This window comes from Gadus chalcogrammus, chromosome 11 (genome assembly GCF_026213295.1).
Source record: "Gadus chalcogrammus isolate NIFS_2021 chromosome 11, NIFS_Gcha_1.0, whole genome shotgun sequence".
NCBI classification, from domain to species: Eukaryota; Metazoa; Chordata; class Actinopteri; order Gadiformes; family Gadidae; genus Gadus; species Gadus chalcogrammus.
In genome coordinates this window covers 6,115,009-6,137,998 of record NC_079422.1, presented here as the reverse complement: position 1 = coordinate 6,137,998, position 22,990 = coordinate 6,115,009, and the positions used below count along the sequence as shown (strand labels likewise).

The 22,990-nt window shown below is 45.8% G+C and overlaps 3 protein-coding genes across 3 annotated transcripts; 2 read left to right on the top strand and 1 right to left on the bottom strand.

Moving 5' to 3' along the window:
* Window positions 1-60: 60 nt before the first annotated feature.
* On the top strand, window positions 61-9,460 carry sphk2 (sphingosine kinase 2). The gene is made up of 8 exons (XM_056602316.1): window positions 61-314; window positions 1,569-2,860; window positions 4,437-4,586; window positions 4,699-4,793; window positions 4,893-5,008; window positions 5,747-5,950; window positions 6,081-7,623; window positions 8,136-9,460. Exons 2-8 carry the CDS (start codon window positions 2,398-2,400, stop codon window positions 8,196-8,198), a joined length of 2,634 nt encoding a protein of 877 aa, XP_056458291.1. The 5' UTR covers window positions 61-314; window positions 1,569-2,397; the 3' UTR covers window positions 8,199-9,460.
* A 1,341-nt stretch (window positions 9,461-10,801) lies between these two features.
* cyth2 (cytohesin 2) lies at window positions 10,802-18,321 on the top strand. The gene is made up of 12 exons (XM_056602347.1): window positions 10,802-10,974; window positions 12,336-12,486; window positions 12,593-12,659; window positions 12,748-12,866; window positions 12,989-13,069; window positions 13,189-13,301; window positions 13,417-13,565; window positions 13,695-13,806; window positions 14,620-14,696; window positions 14,823-14,894; window positions 15,001-15,155; window positions 15,576-18,321. The coding sequence occupies exons 1-12, from the start codon at window positions 10,908-10,910 to the stop codon at window positions 15,661-15,663; spliced, it is 1,251 nt and encodes a 416-aa protein (XP_056458322.1). The 5' UTR covers window positions 10,802-10,907; the 3' UTR covers window positions 15,664-18,321.
* Window positions 18,077-22,553, bottom strand: si:dkey-283b15.2 (neuronal pentraxin-1; the record flags this gene model as incomplete). Its single annotated transcript, XM_056601890.1, has 5 exons — window positions 18,077-19,442; window positions 19,586-19,765; window positions 20,170-20,423; window positions 20,541-21,030; window positions 21,927-22,553. Coding segments are annotated over 5 exons (1,761 nt in total), but the record flags the coding sequence as incomplete, so codon positions are not given.
* Between the last annotated feature and the right edge of the window lie 437 nt (window positions 22,554-22,990).

Sequence of the window (22,990 nt, the reverse complement as noted above, 5' to 3'; positions counted from 1 at the left end):
TACCTTATTTCAATCTTTGTGTAAATAGCACGAACTTCTGGAGTAAGTTTCTGGAAAAACATTAAAGTAACGTTCAGGCAATTTTTGATATTGAGCAGTATAAATGTCTGGGGTATGTAAAGAATCTTGTATGGTAACCTGGTGGATAAATGATAATAGGTTAATAATTGGAGAATGTGGGTGGGTGTTGCAATTTTTCCTTATCACTACTGGACTTCCTCCTTGGCTCTTGTGCTGCGCCTCCATACTTCCTGAGGCTCTGTACAACACAGGAGTCCAGCGACCCCTTTTCGTCCCGGTCGAGTCGCAATGAGGTAATTTTTAATTGAAATGTATAAATATTCCCTGGGTTTTGTGTTTCTCGATCTGCTTTAGCGCTTTAATGCGTTTAAAATCTAATCCTACGGGTTTTCCAAATGTTGATCCTTATGCCCGTTATTGATCGCTAACCTTGCGTTGGTGCGTCTTCGATTGAATGTCGGTAAACCAAGTCAGGCACTAACTATTATAAACCTATGTGCTATTTTATGTTGTGTGTACTTTTTAAATGGTGAAAGATGGAAAAGGGGCTAGTGTTTTTATCTCGCAAATGTCCGGCTATCCCGGCTAACACTGACGTCTGACTCGCTAGTCGGTGAAGCTAACCCCAACTCCCAGGTCAACGTTTAGTTTTCACTTTATTAAAAAGGAAAATCTAAGTTCCAGTCTCGGTGACACAATGTTCATTAACTTGAATGCATGTCTTAAATAAAACAGTTTAAGTGTGGGTTGGGGTCTTTGGCCAGTAGAGCTGGGTTAGCTGCCCATCAGTAAGCTAACGTGTGATGGGTGGCAAGTCGTAAGTTGAAACATTGTTGTCACACACAAGGTGTGTGTAACTTACCTTCGGGTTTTACTAAATGGTCTATTCAAATGCTTGGGAAACCTTCCTAAACAAGCAATGCCATTGTGTACCAGACAAAGTGAGCCTACTAATGTCTGTTCTACACCCAGCTTGTCAAGATCTTTTCCTCTGTATCAGTCTTGGACATCTTTCCAGTATCGATTGCCTCTGGCTGCTGTTTATATAACATTCAACGTAATATATTAAATACAAGTCGTCTGCAATGACTAAACTAGTTTAATTTGGGTAGGGTGCATAGACAGCTGAGGTAATGTTCCAAAAATATTGACTCGTACTAGTTGAATGAGGATATGGAAGTAAGACTCATGACATAATTCTCAGGAGTGATGCATGACATTAAACAGATGCCAGTTCTTTAGCATAAATCAGTTCATGTTGCATGTACTTGGCTGTACAGTGAGTGATATCAATTGTTGGTAAAATAAATGGTGTAAGAGATAAATGTAGTTCTTATCCAAAAAGTTATATTTCTTGTGCTCAACCACTAGGCCAGTAACGAAGGCCAATTGAGGACCTGTGAGTCATGTCTTATTCCAATGAAGTGACATTTCTGAGGTATTGCTCTCCTGTTCAACGTCATTGTCCAACTTCCACTTTTGATTAGAAGTGTTTGCAACAGTTGGGTAATTGTCTGCGGCTAATTCTGTTCCCCTCCATTGTCCAGGCATACGCGTCTATGGGAGGGGACATGACGCTTGGCGTTAGGAAGACTTCAATATGACCTAACGCCAGGACCCCACTGGAGCCGTTTCTGTTTTGTTAGTTTTTTGTTTTAATTGTTGTCGTTCTTTGTATTGTTTGTAATTTCTTCTTCATTGTTTCTATCTGGCTTCAGAGGTAAAAGCCACATTTAGAATATGATGCGTGTGTGTGTGTTTGGGGACGACATGTCACTCTACTGTTAACCACACAAACCTCATCCCTTCACTCATGAAATCAAATGATGTTAATATACGTCCTCCTTAAACTGGGACTTTTAAAAGAAATCACTAACATTTGTTTTGGTTAGTCTTCATTTTAATGCCAATTGTTTCACATGAGTCATTTATGTAGTTTTAATTATTAGTAATTTAAGTAAGAGTTCCTACACTGCTCTATATCTCAAGGGAAGATCTTGGACTGCTATTTGTTAATCCTTTTTTAGGTTTACTTTAACAGTTACAAACTGTCAAAACTGAGTAGCACTTTTATATCACACTAAATCAGTGAGCACTATTTCTGACCTTTTGAGAAGTTTGATTGTCACTTGCTTGATACTCCACCCAGCAATTTCCTCAAACTGGAAGAATATATTTTGAAGTGACCTTTTGGCTTGTCAAGATTATTATATATTTATTTTTCCTAATGAATGGATAAAAGGCTCAAACTCTGAGCAAAGGATTGCTCAATTCCATCCTCCAATCGTATGAACTCCAAGTAGTCCGTGCTTTGTAAATACAGAGACTTGTTTTTTCGAAATTGCCTACTGAACCTTGTGAGTCAAATTCGCAAGGATGCGATCTCCTGAGCCTCATGCCCCTCCCCCCGCCGAAGCCCTACTCCACGGACAGTTTGCGAGCTGGGGATCAGGCAGTAACAGCAACAATAACAGCTGTCCCAATAGCCCTGGCGGTCCTGGGGGGCTCTCTCCGGCCGCCTCCCCCACCCTGTCTACAGCGTCTAACTACGCCCTGACCCTGACGCACACCCACATCCACGTCCAGCGCCTGTCGCCGCGGACTGGGAAGGAAGCCCGTCTCCTGCTGCCCCTGTCGGAGCTGGTGGGGTGCAGCTGCCCTCGGGCCCCGGCCCCGGCCCTCCTAGTGCTCTACTGGTATCCCCCAGGGAAGCGGCGGAAAGGGGTTTCCCGGCGCAGACAACTAAGGGCCTACCTGGCTGAGAGCAGACCCGAAGCAGAGCGGTGGTCGGCTGCGGTCCAGTGTCTGCTGAGAGGGGTGATTGTAACTGCTGACACAGGTGAGTCAGTGTGTGTTAAGTGGCATGTTGGGCAGATCTGTGTGATTGATGGTGTTGTGTACAGGCATGTGGGCTGCTAGCTTGCTGGAATGTTCACTGAAGAATTACCTAATTTCTAAATAACTTGGCAAAAGTCTGGTGTGAAAGATTGTCATGCAGTACAGCTAAGAATATTATTGATGGGTTAGATTGCTTTTTTTTCTCCATGCATTAGAATTTCAAGTAATAAAATGCATATAATACCTCTAACAGAAGGCTGTGATTGTTTCATTGGTGTTAGCATTTAGTGTGTTTTTTCTTTTGTTTTTGGTAAAGCTTCCTAATTGTTTGTGTCTTTCTGTCCTGTTGTCTTATCTCTCCTGTGCACACACGGTCTGTATCGCACAGTGGTAAACGTAGAGACAGAGAGGGGTCGCCCCTGACAGCTAGTCCAGACGTCCCTCCCAATCCCATCACTATGTGCCCCCAAGAAAACCCCACCCAAGTAGATCTCAAAGCCCTGCTTCATGTGCACTTCTTTATTTACGCCAGCTTGGAGCTATCTGTACCATCTTCTTATTTCAGCATTCTCCTATCGTAGTGTTGACCCTTGTTTCTCAATTCGTACCCTCCCTCAACCAATCATCAGTGTGTTTTCCTCAATGTGGACACATGCGTGCATGAACACGCACACACACAAGATCTGATGTGACCTCAGCAGGAACTGGCTGACCATGTGATGTAAATATGTGAGATTGATCATCATTAACCCCTTGATGCAATTTCCATAACGTTTGTTCCCCTTCCCGGGAATAAACTAAAACTAAATCAGTCCATCTGTGTCTATCACAGAGCACTTTAAGCCCCAATAATACACCCACAGCTGCCATGTTAAGGTGGAAACACAGGGAGAGACAGCACCAGCGACCGCTTTGTGCCTATAGTCTTTGTTATTTTCACTGTTGCAAATTCCTATCTGTTATCGCCTTCCTTATAGTGTCTGCCTCAGCCTTCCTTGTATCTAATCTGCCGGCCCGCACTTATGTCCTCTTCTTAAACTCATTGGCTTTATTAGTAACTTCACAATATGTTTATTTTATAGGATTTAGTTTTAGATGTATACAGTCCCTGGCTGATTGTATGACATGTCAGTTGCTTTGTTTCCTTGCTCTCTTGATAGTGGTTAAGGCTTACCCTTTCATATGGCAAAACAACAACCCTTGAGTTAATGCAGTAGGTTAATACCATTTGATCAATGTATTGTTTTAGCATTTTTAAGCAATTTAGCCTGGTGAATTTTTATAGGTATATTCTGTTGTTAGCTACCGTAGTTTCCTTTCAATTCCGCTTATTATTTTGAAGGCTCTTTTTTCCACCGCAAAACTATGTAAGACAGGCTTGTTGAAGGTAATGTGGCATTATGCCACAAAAAGTTGACGTTATTGATGATCAAATATGCCTAAAGGTTTGGGTGCGCTCATGTTTTGGTCCTGAAACAATGTCTGTTAGCTTGCTGATGCCTACATTCGGGATTGTTTTTCAAAGCTACTGAACAATCATTGAATTGATGCATGATTTCATTCTTGCCCTTTTCTAGAGTTTTCAAGAAGTCTCCTACCTCGTCCACGACGGCTAATGCTATTGGTCAACCCCTTCAGTGGGAGGGGCCAGGCAATGCAGTGGTGCCAGACCCACATTCTGCCAATGGTCAGAGAAGCTAACATCAGCTACAACCTAATTCAAACAGGTAAGATGTATGCACACAAAGCAAAGATTAAAGCTTGCTGAGATGAACATGATGGTTGACTTAAGTGAGTTCCTTGGTTAACAGCAGACTCATTTGAATGTGTTCCCTACAGAGCGTCAGAACCATGCAAGGGAGCTCATCAGAGAAATTTCCCTCCCCGAATGGGATGGCATCATTATCATCTCTGGAGACGGCCTGCTGCATGAGGTTTGCATTGTATTTCTGTTCAGTATCTGGGAAGAGGCGGCTACTATGTTGTTAGTTTTTTTAAATGGCCTTTGTTTGTTTGTTATTTGCTTGCAATAGGTGATTAATGGCCTGATGGAGCGCCCGGACTGGGAACAAGCAATAAAGATACCTGTTGGCATTTTGCCCTGTGGCTCTGGAAATGCACTGGCTGGCTCGATCAACCACAATGCAGGGTATGTGTGGGTCCCTTTCGTTGGCAATCAAGTTTTATTTGGGTAGAATATGCGTTTTGATGGCAACACTGTGTATGCTGGGATAATCTGGATATGGAATGCTTGTGCGTCAAAGGTTATCCTAACCCTCACTGAAGTCAGTTCACAGTTAACGTGATAGGCGAAAATAATTTTGAATTGATGACAGTCCTTAAAGAGAGATTAGGGTGGACGCTGTTGACAGTTATTACATCCGTGAGCACAGAAGTGTTACGGAACATTTTCTGGAAATGATAAGCTAAAGAAAGAGAACTCCGCATGTGGTTATCACATCGGTGGCCATCGAGGTGAACCTTAGGACTTCAGACACTCTGACTTGATAAGACCTGATATGACATGATGAGACCGAACTGTATCGTATCTCCTTGGAGCAATCTACTGAAACCATTGTAACTGCTTTTGTTATTAGGCATTTTCAACCATCTTTCTTCTCTGCATCTATTCTCAAACAACTAAAGTCACAATCTATTTGAGACTTTTAATTTTTTACGATTATTCAATGTCACAGGGAAAAGATTAATATTGTTGTCGTCTCTGTATAACAATAGAAGGCTTTTAGTTCTTGGAATAAGCTTGAGTTAATCATGCCCTGTTTATCTAGACCAATGTTACTAAAGGATTGTGTACCGAACGATTGTCTCTCTTTATCTGACAGGAAGTGCCCTTACGTAGCATTGTTGTTTGTCGTCCCTCCCACAGGTATGACATGTGCCTTAGGGAGCCCCTCCTACTCAACTGCTGCTTTCTGCTCTGTCGGGGTGGGGTGCGACCAATGGACTTGGTCTCCGTGACAACCAGCCCCGGACCCTCTCACAATGGCCGCATTGCCAGTCCCAGAAGACTGTTCTCCTTCCTGTCCGTTGCATGGGGCTTTGTGTCCGATGTGGACATCGAGAGTGAGAGGTGTGTGTGTGTGTTTTTCCTCTCTATTTTTAAAGGGAAACTACCACATGCCTACATATGTCGCACCATTTGTGATTCTACCCGTAGTGACCACTTTAAACCATGGTACCTCTCCTCTACCCTGCATCAGGTACCGTGGTCTGGGCTCGGCTCGCTTCACCCTGGGCACCCTTGTGCGCATAGCGTCCCTACGATCCTACAAAGGCCGACTCTCCTACCTCCCTCCGTCTGTGGTCACCCACTCTCCAGACGGCACCCCACCGCCTCCCAGAAGACCCCTCTCCCGGAGCATCACAGAGGGCCTGGATGGCTTCTGCAAAACCCCCATCCACCGCACCTGCTCCGACATGGGCATCAGCGAACAGAGGAGCCTACGCAGGGGCGACGGAGAGCGCGAACGGGAGATGGAGAGGCAGAGGGAGAGGGAGAGGAGACGGCAGAGGGCCAGGGGTGGAGGCACGGGAGTCGTGAGGGCAAGCAGCCTGGCAGAGGATAGAGAGAGGGAGATGGAGGCAGAGGAAAGGGCTTCTGCGACGCGCTGTATGTCCGAAGACCAATGCGTCATGGAACGGGGAGCAGGGAACGAGGATGAAAGGGAAGAAGAAGAAGAAGGCGTAGAGCAGGACTCCAGCGAGATGGAGGAGGATGAGAGGGGGAAGGACACAGAGGGTGGAGTCAGCTCTGCAGGAGTGGAAAGAGAACTGGGGGAGACCCATGATTTAGACTTGGGTAGAGAGGCGGACGAGGAGGTAGAGGCTTGTTTGAGCCTTCAGGAGGCCAGAAAGACTGTAAGGAAGAACTCGGCACCTTCCAGCCAGATAGCAAACACCCTCTTCAACCAGCCTCTCGGTCAGCAGGCTGACCCAGAGTCCAGCACGTCGTACGGGGTAGAAGAGATGGATCTGAATGGCACTTACTTCCAAAGAGACCCTTACCCGCCGGACCCCCGTGAACGATCTCTGACTATTTCCTCGCCCTTTCGCCATTCTCCTTTCTCCCGCAAGCCCAAGCCCCTGGACCAGAATCAAAATGTCACCCGGCCCAGACCCCTCTCTCTCCTCCAGCACTCCCACTCAAACTCTCTACCACCCAAACTTCCCTCCCTGTCTCTTTCTCTCTCCCCGACACCGCCTTCCTCTCCCTCCTGTGCCTCGCCCCACGCCTCGTCCTACCTGGTCCCTCGTCCCAACACCCCGGGCTCCACCTCCCCCTCGCCCTCCTACCGCCTGCCGTCCTCGTCCTTCAACTTTGACCTAGCCGATCCGACCGGGTCCTTAAAAAACCGTCCATTCGCCTCGCCTTTCAACCCCCCGAGGGACGACCTGCTGCCCCCTCTAGACCAGCCGCTGCCCACCAGGGACTGGGTCACCATCGAGGGAGACTACGTCCTGGTTCTGGCCCTGTACCAGACGCACCTGGGGGCCGACCTCCACGCCGCCCCACAGGCCAGGTTTGACGACGGGCTTATCCACCTGACCTTTGTGCGGGCTGGGATCTCCAGAGCCACGTTGCTCAGGCTGTTCTTCGCCATGGAAAGAGGAACCCACCACTCCCTGAGCTCTCCATATGTGAGCCATGTTTCCTGCAGGGCCTTCAGACTGCAGCCTTTGTCCACGCGGGGCACCCTGACGGTGGATGGAGAACTGGTGCCTTATGGGCCCCTGCAAGCACAGGTCAGTGTCCAGACGCAACGTCTTTGAACCAAACGGCTGGAGCTCAGAGCTAGGCGATGTGGAGGGAAATAAAACCTGCTATACTTGTTGCTGCCTCCTTAATTATAGGCTTTGTCTTCAAATCCACGATGCTGTCTTGTTTACTTGCATTCACACGTTGAAACTACATAGTGGAAATTGAGTAGCTGATTTTGCTATTTACTGAGGCCTGTTTGAGGGCTACTTGTAGTTTTTGCCATTTAATTAATATAATACAATTATTGACAGAGATGATGTCCTGAGCCAAGATTCTGATGGAAATACATAAAGTCTCTGAAATTGGCTGAGTAAAAGATGGAAATGAGAAAAGCCAAAAACATTGATGAATTGACCTTACTAGAAAAATCATATGCAGCTTTTTCCTGCAGATCGCTATACGAATATATATGTCTCCAGCCAATGTTTTTGTGTTAATCACCTGCTGTTAGGCCTGCGAGTGGTTAAAATGCCTATTTCTCTTTATCTACCCCAAGGTTCACCCGTCCATGGCCCGTCTCATCGTGGGTAACTCTGGAGAAAAGATTACCAGATTCTGATTGGTCGAGGTCATCGACCCGACATTGCACTCTCCTGCATTATGTAATCGCTGTTGCCGTCCGCAAGAGAAAGCCTTCTGGACAACGTAAAAATAAAATATAAGCCCTGGATGGCGGCTGCCGCATGTCAGGGCTTTAGTACAAGGGATCGTTCCTACATGGAATATGACTGCAGAGGGATTAATAGGACATTCGAAAATTGGATGAAAAGAATGCGTCATTGCACAGATTGGGGTCAGATTACCACAAGAAGTGGGAGAAATGGCACGGCCTTTTGATATAACAATGAGGGGGAAAAAGTGAATGTTTCTGGACCTGTGGCGGACTTGTACTAGACTTGCTGCCAGTGCATGCGTTTGATGTATACATTCCCGTATGCATGCATGCAGTGAAGCACTACCTGATTCTTGCCTTACGATAAAGATAATGGGAATCAACGCTGAACACTAATGGAAAGTCCGTTCAGATGAATAGAGCCACGAGCCCGTAACAAATGTCACCCCGCCCCCTCCGCTCTTAATCCTCTCATTAGGAACCATCCGTCCCCTGTCCACTACTGCACTCTACATATTGATTTTCATCTCAATTAGAAGAAATCAAAAAAAGAATTAGCATCTCGTATTCCGTCCATTGCTGAGCAACCAGGTGTGTGTGTGTGTGCACGCATGGAACCCTGGTTCTATTGTTTCGTTCACCCACATCCATTCCAGGAAGAGGAGGCGGGAACACGCGTGCCCTGAAGGGAACGTCCTGGAGGGACTGCCAACCAATAAAGGAACCGTAGGGGGTTCATTACATCACACACACAAACACGTTTGTCAAATGGCGTCCATTACTGGATGGATTTCATCTGTTTGCCTTTATTTATTTATTTGTTGTTGAAATGTTGAAATGGACGCACAATGAAGTTGGGATCAGATCCTAATCAGATCGGAGCCGACACCATTCCCCCTCATAATGAACGTAACAATGGAGGTTTACCCTCACACTTTTTTTTTAAATTTTAACATTTTAGCAAATCCTATGTAATCACGCACAACATCTCACCTCAAGCTCCCCCGACCTGTTTTTCTACTCTTAAGTAATCTGAAGATTTTTTTCTCCTGAACCTGTCTTGTAAAATAAGCCAATTGCAGCAACTGTTAAGGTTTAAAGCAAGACCCAAAGCTCAACACTAACATGGCTGCTGTTCAACTAAATTCTTGCTGTAGATGACAATACAAAAAATCTGACATTTATATATTCTTTCATAGATTCAATTGATTTTAAAGGCCCTCTATCTTGTGTTCAGATGGTAGCAATTTCTTATGGATGTGCTTTAAAGATGATTGATTTAATTCTGCTGATTTATTATGCTGCACTGTCTACCAACCAAACAGGTTTATAAAAGCTTGCCATCAATTGTCAGTGTTTCGAGTTTGTATCAAGAGATATGTAGGATGGGAAGCAAAAGGCATTTGAAACATGTAACACCATAATTAGTTAACTATGTACATTAAAGGTGACTGGGCAGACGGCCAGGCCAGCACCAACACATGGTCATGCCTGAACAAAACAATGCCTTGTTACTCTGACCTTATATTTTGGCTCTAAACTGTTGTTTCTCAGCCCTTGAATTTTCTGTTGTTCCTGGGCTTGCTGTGGCCCCATTAGGTAGCCACCTATATATACTTTTGTTTTCACGCAAATAAATGAAGTGAACTGCTAATTGTAAAACAAGAAGGTATGGTGGAATCGATTAAATTATTGTCAGACAGTTATTTTTTTCTCACATCAAGGAATTGATTTTGACAAATCTACTGAAAAAATGTTCAGGTTAGACCTATTTGTAATGACAATGTTTTGGAGTTGACTCATCAGTTAAAAAATGCCAGTTAAATGTCTCGTCTATATTCGACTGCTTGTAATGCAATTGTGCTTATTACTAAAATGATTATGTATCGATATATAATGTACAATTAATAGTTATATTTTGTTAAAAATAAATGTAACTGGAAGGTTTCTCTCATTGTCATTTTAAATGTTTTTATTTTGCATAACTTTGTTTAAATTATTTTAGCGAAATTCACGAACAGCATAGATTGAATAAATTGGCATTCATCATGTCACAGACAATCTTATTACAAACGAACATATCTCTAGTTTACACTTTTAAGGATCCAATTCGTCAACCCTCAATAATTCTGATTAACTTGTTTTTACATTTTGTGTACGCAGTGGACCCCTTGAAATGTTCCTTTAATAAAGCCCATTTGACAAATGTATGCAGCCTTTCAGGTTTGACATACACTTTATGCATTTTATTAAACGCAACGTTGAATTTTGTAAAGCTTAACGTGACAGGTTGCTTAATACTGAAGTAAGTTTGCATTACTCGTAGGCTCGTAGGCTTTTTATATGCACATTAACAAGTCAGACAACACATCAAATCCAATTAAAACATGAACAGACAAAAATAAACATTCAAGTTGTCTAAATTCTATGCCATTGCAAAGTATTTATGCAGAATAGTGAGAAATCGATTGAAACAAAATGACAAATAAAAGCTTGGAAGCAGTGTTGTGCAGCCCGACAGCACTACTTCACTTCCGCTGTCGCCACCTTCTTTGTCTCTGGCCCTGGCTGCGATTGCGCAGGACTGTTATCTATCCGTTTCACTATAATCTTGAGGATATATTCACATATATATCCATACTTTTCTGCTGTTGAATGACAGTCGACTCTGAAATATATATGCCTAAAAGCAAAGCGCCAAAAATGGATGACCTGGACTACAGTAAGCATTTAAAATCGCTGTTTCAGTTTGCTATCGCTAAGGGAGCTAACGCTAGCGCTGTCGCCACTCGGATGTTTATTTGCTTTAACATGGCATGAAAGAATTGTTTCAGCTTAGCCGAAAGTTTTCAGTTTAGCCGAAAACACAATTCGTGTCACGATTTCAATGTTAGTTTGTGTCGTTTTATTCAACGATGGCCTCGTTTGATACTCGTTGTTAATTGCGTTGATTGTTAAGTGTTAAAGGGACTCTAAATGTAATATAAATAGGGAATGGCTGCCTCAGCCTACTATGTTTATTCTACAGCAACGGCTTCTGAAGAACCGCTATATTAATAATAGTCAACCTTTTATTTAACCCAAACAATAAGCCATTTAAAGCCACTGGTTGTCATGTAATTCATCATGGGCTGTGGGCGTGGTTGTTATTGAAGTGCAGCTGTCATTGTGCAGTCATGTCTGGATCTGGAATACAAAGCAGTCCTATAGTACAGCATGTGTGATGATGTGTGTCCAACACCATTGTCCGACAATAGGAGGATGCAGTTTCTCATATGATTTGCATGACGATGGAAGCGTTAAATAGAGATGCTAAATAATAAATATGCGACCCTTTTGGGTGGATTACAACTCCATCTATGGGATCTCTGGTTTCTATAGGCCTGTTCTACATATGGACTACATACAATTGCTGGACCACGTGGCGGGACCAGTTTGAATTACAATTGTTCTTGTATAGTTAAGCATAAATTACGATAGGGAAAAAGAAAATGCATAAAAGGACATTGTATCCAGGCAGTACATTGACCCAAACCATAGTCGAAAGTAAATAGTGTTGCCTGTGTGAATTTAGGTTAGATATTAAGTCTGATAAAAGATTAACCATTTGAGTGTGCAGTCCTCCCAAAGCGTTCAAAAGTCACAACCACATAGCTCTATTCATGGGAATTCTTTTAACTGGGTCTTTTAACTTCTCCTATTGATCTGACAACAAACTGCTGCACCCAGTACGGTTTCACATAGCGGCTGTGATCAAACTCCGGGTGTGGTCAACAGGGAAGAAGCAAACGATAGATAATAACCCAAATTTAGTACATTTGTGGTGATGAATGGTACTAAAGCTCTGATGGATACCACATTGAGCCATTGCTTATTAATGTGACCACACTTCCTTCCTTCCATTGACTGTATTATAACTTGTCTTTAAACAATACTGGCAGAGGATATAATGGCCACCAGCCAGCATGTGCCTGGGGAATAGCCACATTGTTAATGCCTCACTTCGGTCATATCTCTGACCTGATTTGGTGCATCTGAGGCAGCAGAAGTAATGGTTGTATTCTTTAACTCCTCCTGCCCCAGTCCCAGTAGACCTGAGCCCAGAGGAGCGCTCTGAGCTGGAGGACATCCGCAGGAGGAAAGGCGCCCTGCTGCAGGAGATCCAGAGGCTCCGCGAGGAGCTGAGGGAGGCAATCTTGGAGGTGGAGGGGCTGGAGAGCAGCACAGAGGGCAGGTGAGAAGAACGACAATGTGCTGCGCCTTTTGTGTGTAGGCACCACCTAAACCCCGCCGTTGAATGGTGCAATATTTCAGTTGTGTTATTTTTTCATTCAACACAGCAAAACTCTACAAAAAAGTAGGCATGTCGCAATGGGGAGGAAGAAATTCAACATGGACCCCAAAAAGGTAGAGCGCTTTGACAGTAATTCCCTTTGGTCTTATTTGGGCATGCATGATTTTGGTTAAGGTAACATGTTTTAAATCCGCTCCGTAGGGAATAGTATTTCTAGTGGAGAACGACTTGCTACGACACACTGCAGAGGACGTTGCTCAGTTCCTTTATAAAGGAGAAGGCCTCAACAAAACTGCTATCGGGGATTACCTTGGCGAGAGGTGAGAGTTGTCTTGTTTCTCTTTCCAAATCACTCCCTCACGCTCACCCCGTCACACACACTCTCCTGACACTCTTTAGCTTGTAGACATACTTACCCTGGTATGTGTTATTACTCCTTCAGGGATGACTTCAACCTCAAAGTACTGCAAGCCTTCGTTGACCTCCACGAGTTCACCGACCTCAACCTCGTCCAGGCCCTCAGGTGGGCGTTCACCTCGTTCTGCTGGTTTCGGTCTCAGGACTGACGGTGCCTGTTTTGTTCTGTACGTCTAGTCGGTTGACCTCACTGCTCCCCCGCCGCCCCCCTCTGTCTCCTTGCAGACAGTTCCTGTGGAGCTTCCGTCTGCCCGGTGAGGCGCAGAAGATAGACCGCATGATGGAGGCCTTTGCTCAGAGATACTGCCACTGCAACCCCGGGGTCTTCCAAAGCACCGGTATAAATAGAGGCCCACGCAGCCACACACTCGCACGCTGTTGGACCTCCTCTACCCTAGCCACGTATGGTTGTATTAACTTGTGTTTGGTCTCCTCGCCTCCCCCTCCTCCCAGACACGTGTTACGTGCTGTCTTTCGCTATCATCATGTTGAACACCAGCCTTCACAACCCAAACGTGAGGGACAAGCCGGGGGTGGACCGCTTCATCTCCATGAACCGGGGCATCAATGAAGGGGGAGACTTGCCAGAGGATCTGCTCAGAGTATGTGGCCCGCCATCTTGTTTTCCGTCCATCAGCCATCCTATTCCACCTGTCACATTAGGAAACGTGGTGAATGATGCACTATCATGGATATCTATTGTGCTCATCCTGGCGTCCTTTCTCCTCTAGAACCTGTATGATAGCATTAAAAACGAGCCCTTTAAAATCCCAGAAGATGACGGAAATGACCTGACGCACACCTTCTTCAACCCCGACCGAGAAGGCTGGCTGCTCAAACTTGGTGAGATATCATTGACGGGAACTGCAGGGGAGTGCTGCTACGCTCTGTAGAGAGCGCTATATTTAGTTGAGAATTAACCCTGTGCTGTCCACGCTGCCCTACTTGCACCCGTTTTAACATTTAAGTCTGTTTAGGGTGAATGATCCATAACATACTGTGCTCTTTTCTTTTCTATGCCTTTGGGCTGGGACATGTCTATCTCTATCTCGTCTCTATCTCTTGAAAATGTCAGATAACAACACATCAGATTTTGTTGGGTTTTGGTTCTGAAGATTTCGCCAATGTCAATAGCTGGCCAGCGAATACGTGTACAGGCTGCTGTGGCATTAATCCATGATGAGCTGAGAGAAAAGCAAAGATGTTCTCGTGTCACAGTAGCCTATTTTGACTGATTGTTCTTCCTTGCATGGCGGGGGCCTGTAATTGGTGTGTGACTAATACTATCTCCTTCCTTCCTTCCCTTCCTCTTCTTCTCCCCCCCCCCCTCCCCACCACTATTTCCCGCCTCTGTCCATTCGGTCCACTAAATCCTCTGGGCCCTGTTGTCTCTGCTTCTCCTCCTCCTCCTCCTCCTCCTCCTCCTCCTCCTCCTCCTCCTGCTGATTTCCACCCTCTGCTGCCGCTGCCGTTGCTGCTTGTTTCTCAGGAGGTACGTACCGCTCAAGACAGCCTTAGACCCTGTTCACTGTGGGGAGCGCAGTCCCCTGGCTAGGCTGCTTGGAGGACACACCCACACTGTCCATTCATTTTACCAGGCTGCGGCCGTGTTGCTCGGTCCGTTGCGGTGGTGTTTACCGGGCTCTTGTGTTTCAGGGGGGCGGGTGAAGACCTGGAAGCGGAGATGGTTCATCCTTACGGACAACTGCCTCTACTACTTTGAGTACACCACGGTGAGTCTCGGGGTGGAGGAAGCTGTGCGTTCACTGAGTGGCCAACCACGGTGGAGTATACAACTGAACAGTTAAGCTGAATGCTTGAACATGGCTTAACTCAACCGAACGGTCTCTGTCCTGTAGGATAAGGAGCCTAGGGGCATCATTCCTCTGGAGAACCTAAGCATCCGGGAGGTCGAAGATCCAAGGAAACCGGTACGTTATTCCCTGTTTGTTGTTTTGAGTGATAAGCTGAAGCTGAGATTTTGGGAAGCTTCAGGCACTGAAGTATTGACAAGTCCGTCCGTCCCCCCCCTCTCAGAACTGCTTTGAGCTCTACCTCCCCAACAACCGCGGTCAGCTGATCAAGGCCTGCAAGACGGAGGCTGACGGCCGCGTGGTGGAGGGGAACCACATGGTATACCGGATCTCAGCCCCTACCCCCGACGAGAAGGACGAGTGGATCCACAGCATCACGTACGTAGAGAGGGATTGAGGGAACCATGGGGTTATTGTGTATGTAATGGATACGTGTTCCCTTTCTGTATTGGTGGAGAACTTGGTGGGAGCATCCACATGATGGGGAGAGTCCTGTTGAGAAGGTTGACCTATTAAATGTTGATGTAGTGTTTGCTCTGTTAATTGGGGGACCCACCAGGCTAGGGGTAGGGCACGGAAGTCTAGTGTTGGATTAATTGAGTTCAATCGGTATGCGGTCGAACCCCAACGTCAAGTTAACCATGCGCAAGGTGCTTATCCCCGACACGTCTCTTCATGACCACAGCCCAGCTGACTGCTGTCCTATTGGAAAGGTTTGGGAAGACACTGAGGCGCATGGGGTCCCATCTGACCTAGAATCTGTTGTCTTTTCCTTCCTGCTCCCCTGTCTCTCTGCAGCTCTGCGGTCAGCGTGGATCCCTTCTATGAGATGCTGGCGGCAAGGAAGAAGCGTATATCACTGAAGAAGAAAGAAGAGCAGCCGTAGATGCTTTCTCCCAGCAGGGGTTTTGCTTCCAATTCCTGTCTTTTTCCCCCCTCATCTTATGAGTCCTCCCAGCATTTTTGTCTCCATCATTCTGGACTGTTCCTTGGTCAGTTAGCCAACGCGTTTGTCTCTTTCAAACTCATCTTGTGTCCCGACACGAGGCCCCCTTCCCATCCGGTTTGTACGACTTTTCAGAAGCTATACTCGGAGTAAAGAGCTCCTTCACTGTGGTTGCCTTTACTACCTTAGTGATGCTAGGATTACTACTGCTGCGACCATAACGCCACATTAAGAGCACACCGTACTACTACTACTTCCCCTTTCTAACTACGCTCCTCACTCGTTTGACGTCAAGGTGAACTGTGAAATTTGTCTTCTTCAGGGTAGCAAGCAATCCTAGTACTCAAGTCACAACTTTAATTATTTTTGTTCAACATTTACCAAGTAGGTATTGACCGCTTAGCTACAGGTTCTTGCTCTGGTAGCATTGTAAAAAACACACCAAAGTATTGTTGTTCATCGCTGTTCATATTTACATTCACGAAGTTACATTTGTACGGCCTAGTTGGGTCTCTAAGTTATCTAACTATTTGCCGGATAATGAGTCATTTTCGGTTGCCAACTTCTATTTAGCTGAGCTGTTTTTGTTTTTGCGGAATCTTAAGCTGGTTTACTGGGCTGAGACGCTTGTATGTTTCTTGGTATTCATGAGCAATAGTCATTCTCGAGTAGAGTAGCATGGTGCTGTTCTCGATGGCTTGTTGAATGCCTTTCTAACACAATATAAACGTACGAGTTGGGCTCATGTTTATGACTTGATATATTGGCATACCACATTCTCCCCCCCCCCCCCCAGGTTACTGCTGCTAGATAACTGCTTGCATCTTTCTCACTTTACACATCTTTCTCACTTTTTACGTTTAATATCTACGTTTAATATAGGTGGTTTGGACACTTCCAGGTTTTTGCGTTGTGCTGGGTTTTAGCAAGACGTTGAATGGCAGCTTTGTTATACTGTCACCTTTTTTTGTGTAAATAGTTGTTAGCTTATTTGTTTACAATACACATAGAAGTGATTTTAATTTATTGTGTCTTTGTTAGAAGAATCACATTTTTTACAAGCTACTGTAGGACTGCATGTTAATCGATGGAGGCATTATAGGGCGAGTTGGGCCATGCGGATATTTTGTACATTTATTGGAGACGTGAGAAGACGTGCTGATGGATATACATGTAGGATTTGAGATTGAAGTCGCTCATCTGTGAATCATGTTTTGTTTTTATTATGGAGAATCATGATCAGCGTGATTATGATAATTTTGTCATTTGTCAAGACATGCTAATCAAGATGTGACGTTAGAAGTGAACTGTTGGTTGACTGAGTGGGTCGAACAAAGCACAAGCAGGGAGCTGTGCCACGGGCGGTTAGCTTCCTCCTCGCTGTCCAGATGTTAAACACGGTTATTACTCTGAAGAATTCAAACCTCAACAATGCTTATTACTTATGTACCAAGTGGAAAATTGTTTCTTGGCTGCTCCATAGTTATTAAATTATGTGCATTAGTTTGCCAGTTGCTTGGAATTGAACCTGTTGGTTGGAAATGCTGCAGCTCTGTAGGATAACTGTCCCGCACTTTATCATTTTGTTATTTTCTTTGCAATTTTGAAGCTTTTTCAAATGCTCATATTTGACTGTTGATACTAATACTCTCTTAGCGCCCTCTATCAGTGATTTGACATGCCTGCAAAGTCCTTGAAGGTTTTGCTGTGACTTGTGGGGATACATGTAACTGTGAACACTAACCCCATCGCCAGGTCCGTTCCCACTACAGGAAGCAGCAAAGATATACTTGATCAATATATTGCAATAGATCTGCTTGTTGTGCACCACTGCCCTTGCCCTCTGGTGCATCGGCTAAATGTAGAGGCAAGCCTTTAATCTGACCTGATGTTGCTTCTAAGACATAACTGAAGCGTGGTCCTTGTGGGAAAGATTAAGGAATGCCTTCTGTTCACCTGGGTTTTACCAAAATACACTAAACTAAAAGCCCCGCCTCCCCGCCCCTGCGCTCCTATTGAATGAAGGTTCGAACTTGTCATATGACAGGGCCTTGATCTACCGGGGAATCTTGATGTGCAAAGTTGCCAAAAGCTGTTGGGACATTTACAATAAGTTATCCCAACACTGACGGATGGATCTTAATGATCAGCCACATGACTGAAACTGGGCTGATGGTACCTGATTCCTCAACCACCTCTCTTCCAGAAATGTAGTTTATTTTGTATTTATTTATTTTTGTTTATTGCAGGATGGGTAGATCATCTGTAAATGTAGCAAAACAAAAACCGAGGTATGTTGTGTCAGGAAACTACTGTGTAACAATAAAAGGTGAACTGAAATGAACTAGAGCAATTTGGTGTTTTTATTGAAACAATGATTCTAACTAATGACAAGTTAAGACAGTTATGTATGTATGTATGTATGTATCTATGTTTAATTGATTGGGGACCCATTTAAAAAAAGGCCTCTACAGAATAAATGATAACTTCTTTTTGAGTTATTTTCTAAAAATGTTACAACATAATTGCAAATAAATGTTGAAATCCTACTTCAATGCAATGTAATGACGTTTTGATATACACAAGTATACAGTCAAGGCCAGAGCTGTTGAGCAATCCCCATTGTGAAAACAATATAAACAAATGACTAATATTGTGTGAAAAATATTCTATTTTCTACCTTAGTCCTTTAGTTATATAATTATATATAACTATTACAGAAATGATTGCTGTGATAGTGTTCTTGAAGTTGTAAGCTTACTATATCATTTTGTCACTAGGGTATTTTCTATTCTCTTGTTCAAGCTATGCATTGTATGTGCTTTTCAGAAGATTAATTGTAGAAATGCTAAATCCAGCCAAATTTTTCAAATAACGTAACCTAACTGAGCCATCAAACTAGTCACAGTTCTCCAATACAAAAAAATTAAAATACAAAAAAGGGTTAACATATTTAGGATGTTAAATAAGACTACATGGGGAATTTCTTTGGTTTCTTTTGTAAATTAGCTGTATATCTTCCATAGGAATAGTTTTCCTTTAGAATCGAGATCATTCATTCCCAAACACTTTCAATCGACACAGTTCTTCTCATTCAGATTACACAACATAGTTATCTAACAGCACATTTAAATGATAAAAATCGATATCAGCCCTCTACAAAAATACCTGACAGAATCGTGCGCTATCTAATTAAGAACATGACAATATGTCACATTGTATGTGTGATTAAAGTAAAACTCAATTCTCTTCACACATTAGGTATGTACATGGTAATGCATTACATAAATACAATTTATGACAAAGAAAATGTTTGAAACATAAGGAAGGCATTGTTTTAAAAAGCGGGAAAGGAGCTAGATGCCACAGAGCGATCAATCAAGAAGCAGAATACAGGTCGATGTGACTGAAGAACAGATGTTGTTCAGGTATTGTGGTCGTTCTTTGCCCTTCAAGGTTTCAACCCTAACGTCCTCGGCTCCTCAAAGGTTTCCACGGGTGGCCGCCCCTCAGTGACAGGGGTCAAAGGGGTATTTGGTGGCCCCTCCGTGAAGTTCCACTTCGGTTTCAGACCAGGCTATGACGTCCCCGCTGAGATGGCTGCCACAGGACGCCAGGCTGTAGATGTCCCCGGGAGTCAGGACATGGGACCACATCTGCAGGTCTGAGATCTCCCCGACAAACGACTGGGTCGCATCAAAACGGCCGCCCAGAGTATCCTGGCCACACGAGAACAGACATGCAGGCGAGACGTTAATCATTCAAATTGCATTGTGAGTCTTTGGGAAAAGAATAGCCACATGGAGCCTACACATTGCTCAGACCTTATCCTTGAAACAGGTCATCAAGGAGGGGGTTTTACCTGCTCCTGTCCCAGGATGAAGATGCCTCCAGGCTTGATGGGGTGCCAAGCAGAGAGGTTGGCCCCAGATCCCCTCTGCACCCCGTCCTGAAACACCTCCCACTGGCCGTCCCGGGTCGACCACGTCACACACACATGGTGCCACTTCCCATCGCCCAGAGACAGCGGCAGCGACACCGCCTGAGGGAGGAATGGTGGAGATTGAGAAGAGGTTCCATTATATGTACTAGAAATAGATGGACTGAACACTGTTCCCAGAGTCTGTACCCAGGACATACTGTAGGCCTAATCTGGTGGTTGTTTTCCAGTATTTTAATGGATTTAGACTTCCAGATGGTGTTGGGAAAAATAATGGGTCAATAAGACACCATTGAACAAAGATGACCCTTATTATTGAATTCGGTCTGACACTTTCTAATGTGAGTCCCGAGCAGATTGACACCATCTTATAGATCAGGTGGAGGGAGAGAGTCTTAGAGCTAAGCTGATTGACAAGGTGTTACACGATGCATGGTCACAACACTCACAGCCAGCTATGGCTTAATCCAGCTCTCCACAGGTGTGCATGCTCTAGTTCTTCCCACCTTATCATCGATCAACAGCTCCATGGGGTTGCTCCCCCATTCGATGAGCACCAGCTCATTAGCCTGCCCGGGCGCCGAGTATGAGAAGGGCGTCCCCAGGCCCGGGCCCGTGCCCGCCTTGATCCACAGACACAGGGTCAGGGCAAAGATCTCGTGGAGGAGGCTCTTCTTCAGCCGCCCGTACATGTAGTTGGTTCTAATGGGGAAGCCGATCTGGAAGGCATTTGAACTCTTGACGTTCTTCCTGCTAGGCCCTGTGAACGGAGAGGGATAGCATCGGTTCCGTTACAACTTTGTCTCGCCTTGCAGTTTTCATGGACTGCAGGTTATGGTGACACCAGGTGATTCTTGCTGACGGATGGACAGTGTACCTGACAGATGCAGCTGACTCAGCATGTCCTCCAGTTTGTTGTGGTGGAAGTGCGAGCGGTATCCCGTGTGGGGAGGGAAACCGTGACTCTCCGCCTCATTGCTGCTTTGGCTCCCGTCGGGATGGCCCTCTTCGCGATCGTCATGGTCACCATCGTCCTCCTCGTCGTCATGGCGATGGTCGTCGTCGTCGCTCGCGTGGCCGTCGCCGTGCTCCTCCCTGCGGACTCCGTCGCTGTGGCTGCCGTCTTCGTGGCCTCCCTCTTCCTCCTCGTGCTGTTCTTTGGGGTGTGTGTCATCTCCGTGTTCCCCTTCGCCGTGGTCGCCATCGCGGTGTCCACTGTCATCGGGATGAGTGTCGTCGTGGTCGTCATGGTGATCCGGGCCGCTGAGGGCCGCAGTGCGCCGCTGCAGCTGCTGCTCGAGGGTGGCGATCCTCCTCTGCAGCAGGTCCTTCAAGGAGTTGGAGTACGTGTTGGACGTGTTCCTCTTCTGTTCATGGGGAGCAGTTAGAGCAGATGAATGAGACCACAATTCATATTGATCAAAGGATAGGATTATATATCACTGTTTCACGATTGCTCTATCACTATTTCCTCACTTTGATACAGAGCAACTTTAGACTGATGAGATGGCCCACGATACATGTTCAGGTGTGACACCTCATCAAAACACAAACACTTACACGAGTCGCAAGATAAACAGTTTATTTGACATTCCTTTTGTATTCTCCTGTCCTTCTCTGCGTCTCATTGCCTCTCAGCTAATCCAGGCTTTGTCTGCGTGTATGTCCTGATTAGCTCCCACTCAAGGTAGATCACATAATTGATTCTGATCTTCGAACTGTGCCCCCCCCCCCCCCCTCTCCCAAACCCCCCACACACTGGCACCGATCTCTGGTATCTTTGGTCACAATTACTGGTCACAGTGGATTCATTGTGGTCTTGATGTCAAGACCACACAAATGTCCTACCTGACCTAGAGAGAGAGGAGTAGAACCAGGGAATAAGAAACAATAAGCTAAATCCCATTATCCCAACTCAACCCACCTCCAGTACAGCCACACTGAGTTCGGTGCTTGCTGCCCGACTCATGTATCCATCAGAGACAGAAGAAGATCCTCTCAGGTGTTCTGGTATTTGCTGCCGCTGGTAGCTACTAGAAGTAGCTGGATAAGCTATGCTTTTAGCTTATCCTAAATTATTCCTACGGTCCAGCACCTGATTCAGGAAAGACATTTTCTGGGCGTCCTGCAGATCTCAATCTACCCTCAACCTTAACCTCGAGTTATTTCCCCTATACATTGTTAATCACCCTCGCTCATTCATTTTTAATCAATTTTCCTACCCTTCTCCTTAATGGCTTCAACCTTTAGCTCATCCTCTCACCTGCAGGTTCTCCAGCCGGTCCTTCAGTGAGTGCAGCATATTCTCCATCTGCTCCGGCGACGAGCTCGCCTCCCCCGCCGTCGTGTGTTTATCCTTCCCCTGGTTGTTGTTGTTTGTGCCGTGACCTCTGACCGGCGGGTGGTGCGGCGCCTCCGGTGCGAGGTTACCATGGTGACCCTGTCGGGGGCCGTGATGCGGCCCGTTGTCAGCAAAGGTAGGGCGACCTCCTCCTCCGTGGCGGGAGTGCTTGCCCGCGGTGCCGTGATGTTCGTCGGCATGGTGACCGAAGCCCTCGCACAGGGCCAGCTTGGCGGTGAGCTCCCTGATGGTCTCCCTCTGGTCCAAGATGGTCTCCTTCTGCTGGACCAGGCTCTCCCGCAGGTGGAGTATGGTGGTCTTGGCCTCGTCCGTCATCCCCCACCCACTGGGGGGAGGCGGCCCTGTGGTGCTGCCGTGGTGCGCCGACCCACTGGGCCCTGACCCCCCCATGCTAGGCCCCCCCATGGGGAAGCAGGAAGGGTCCAGGTCCACGGGCACAGGCATGCACATGAAGCGGGGGTGGGCTCCGTAGTCGTAGTCGGAGCCCCCCAGGGCTGGCGCCGGGCGGAGCAGCAGCAGCAGCAGGAGCACAGAGGAGAGGAGGGCGGGGGGCAGCAGGGTGGGCCGGGAGAGAGACTCATGCAGAGTCATGGTTCCTGTTCTCCGGTTTAAGATACGACTCCGAGCGGAAGGAAAAGTCACGCTGGGTTTTTCATTTGTGATACAGGGAAAGGCATTGGACAGCACGCCATTACAGAGAAAGAGTACTCAAGATGTTTCAAAGAGCTTGGTCAAGGGGTCCAAATGAAGTCAATTTGAGGTTCTCTTGAATCCAACTTATTCCTGATGGCATTGTTTCTTCTTTGTCATACTCAGAGCTGGAAGACTCCCTATGAACAAGACATGAGAGGTTAGATATATGGGTATTGAAGTTATATTCACCATAACTACGATTTAGGAACTAATTACGCAGACATCTTCACAAATAGCAGATCACTAAAATAGGACAGCGGACAGGCGGACAC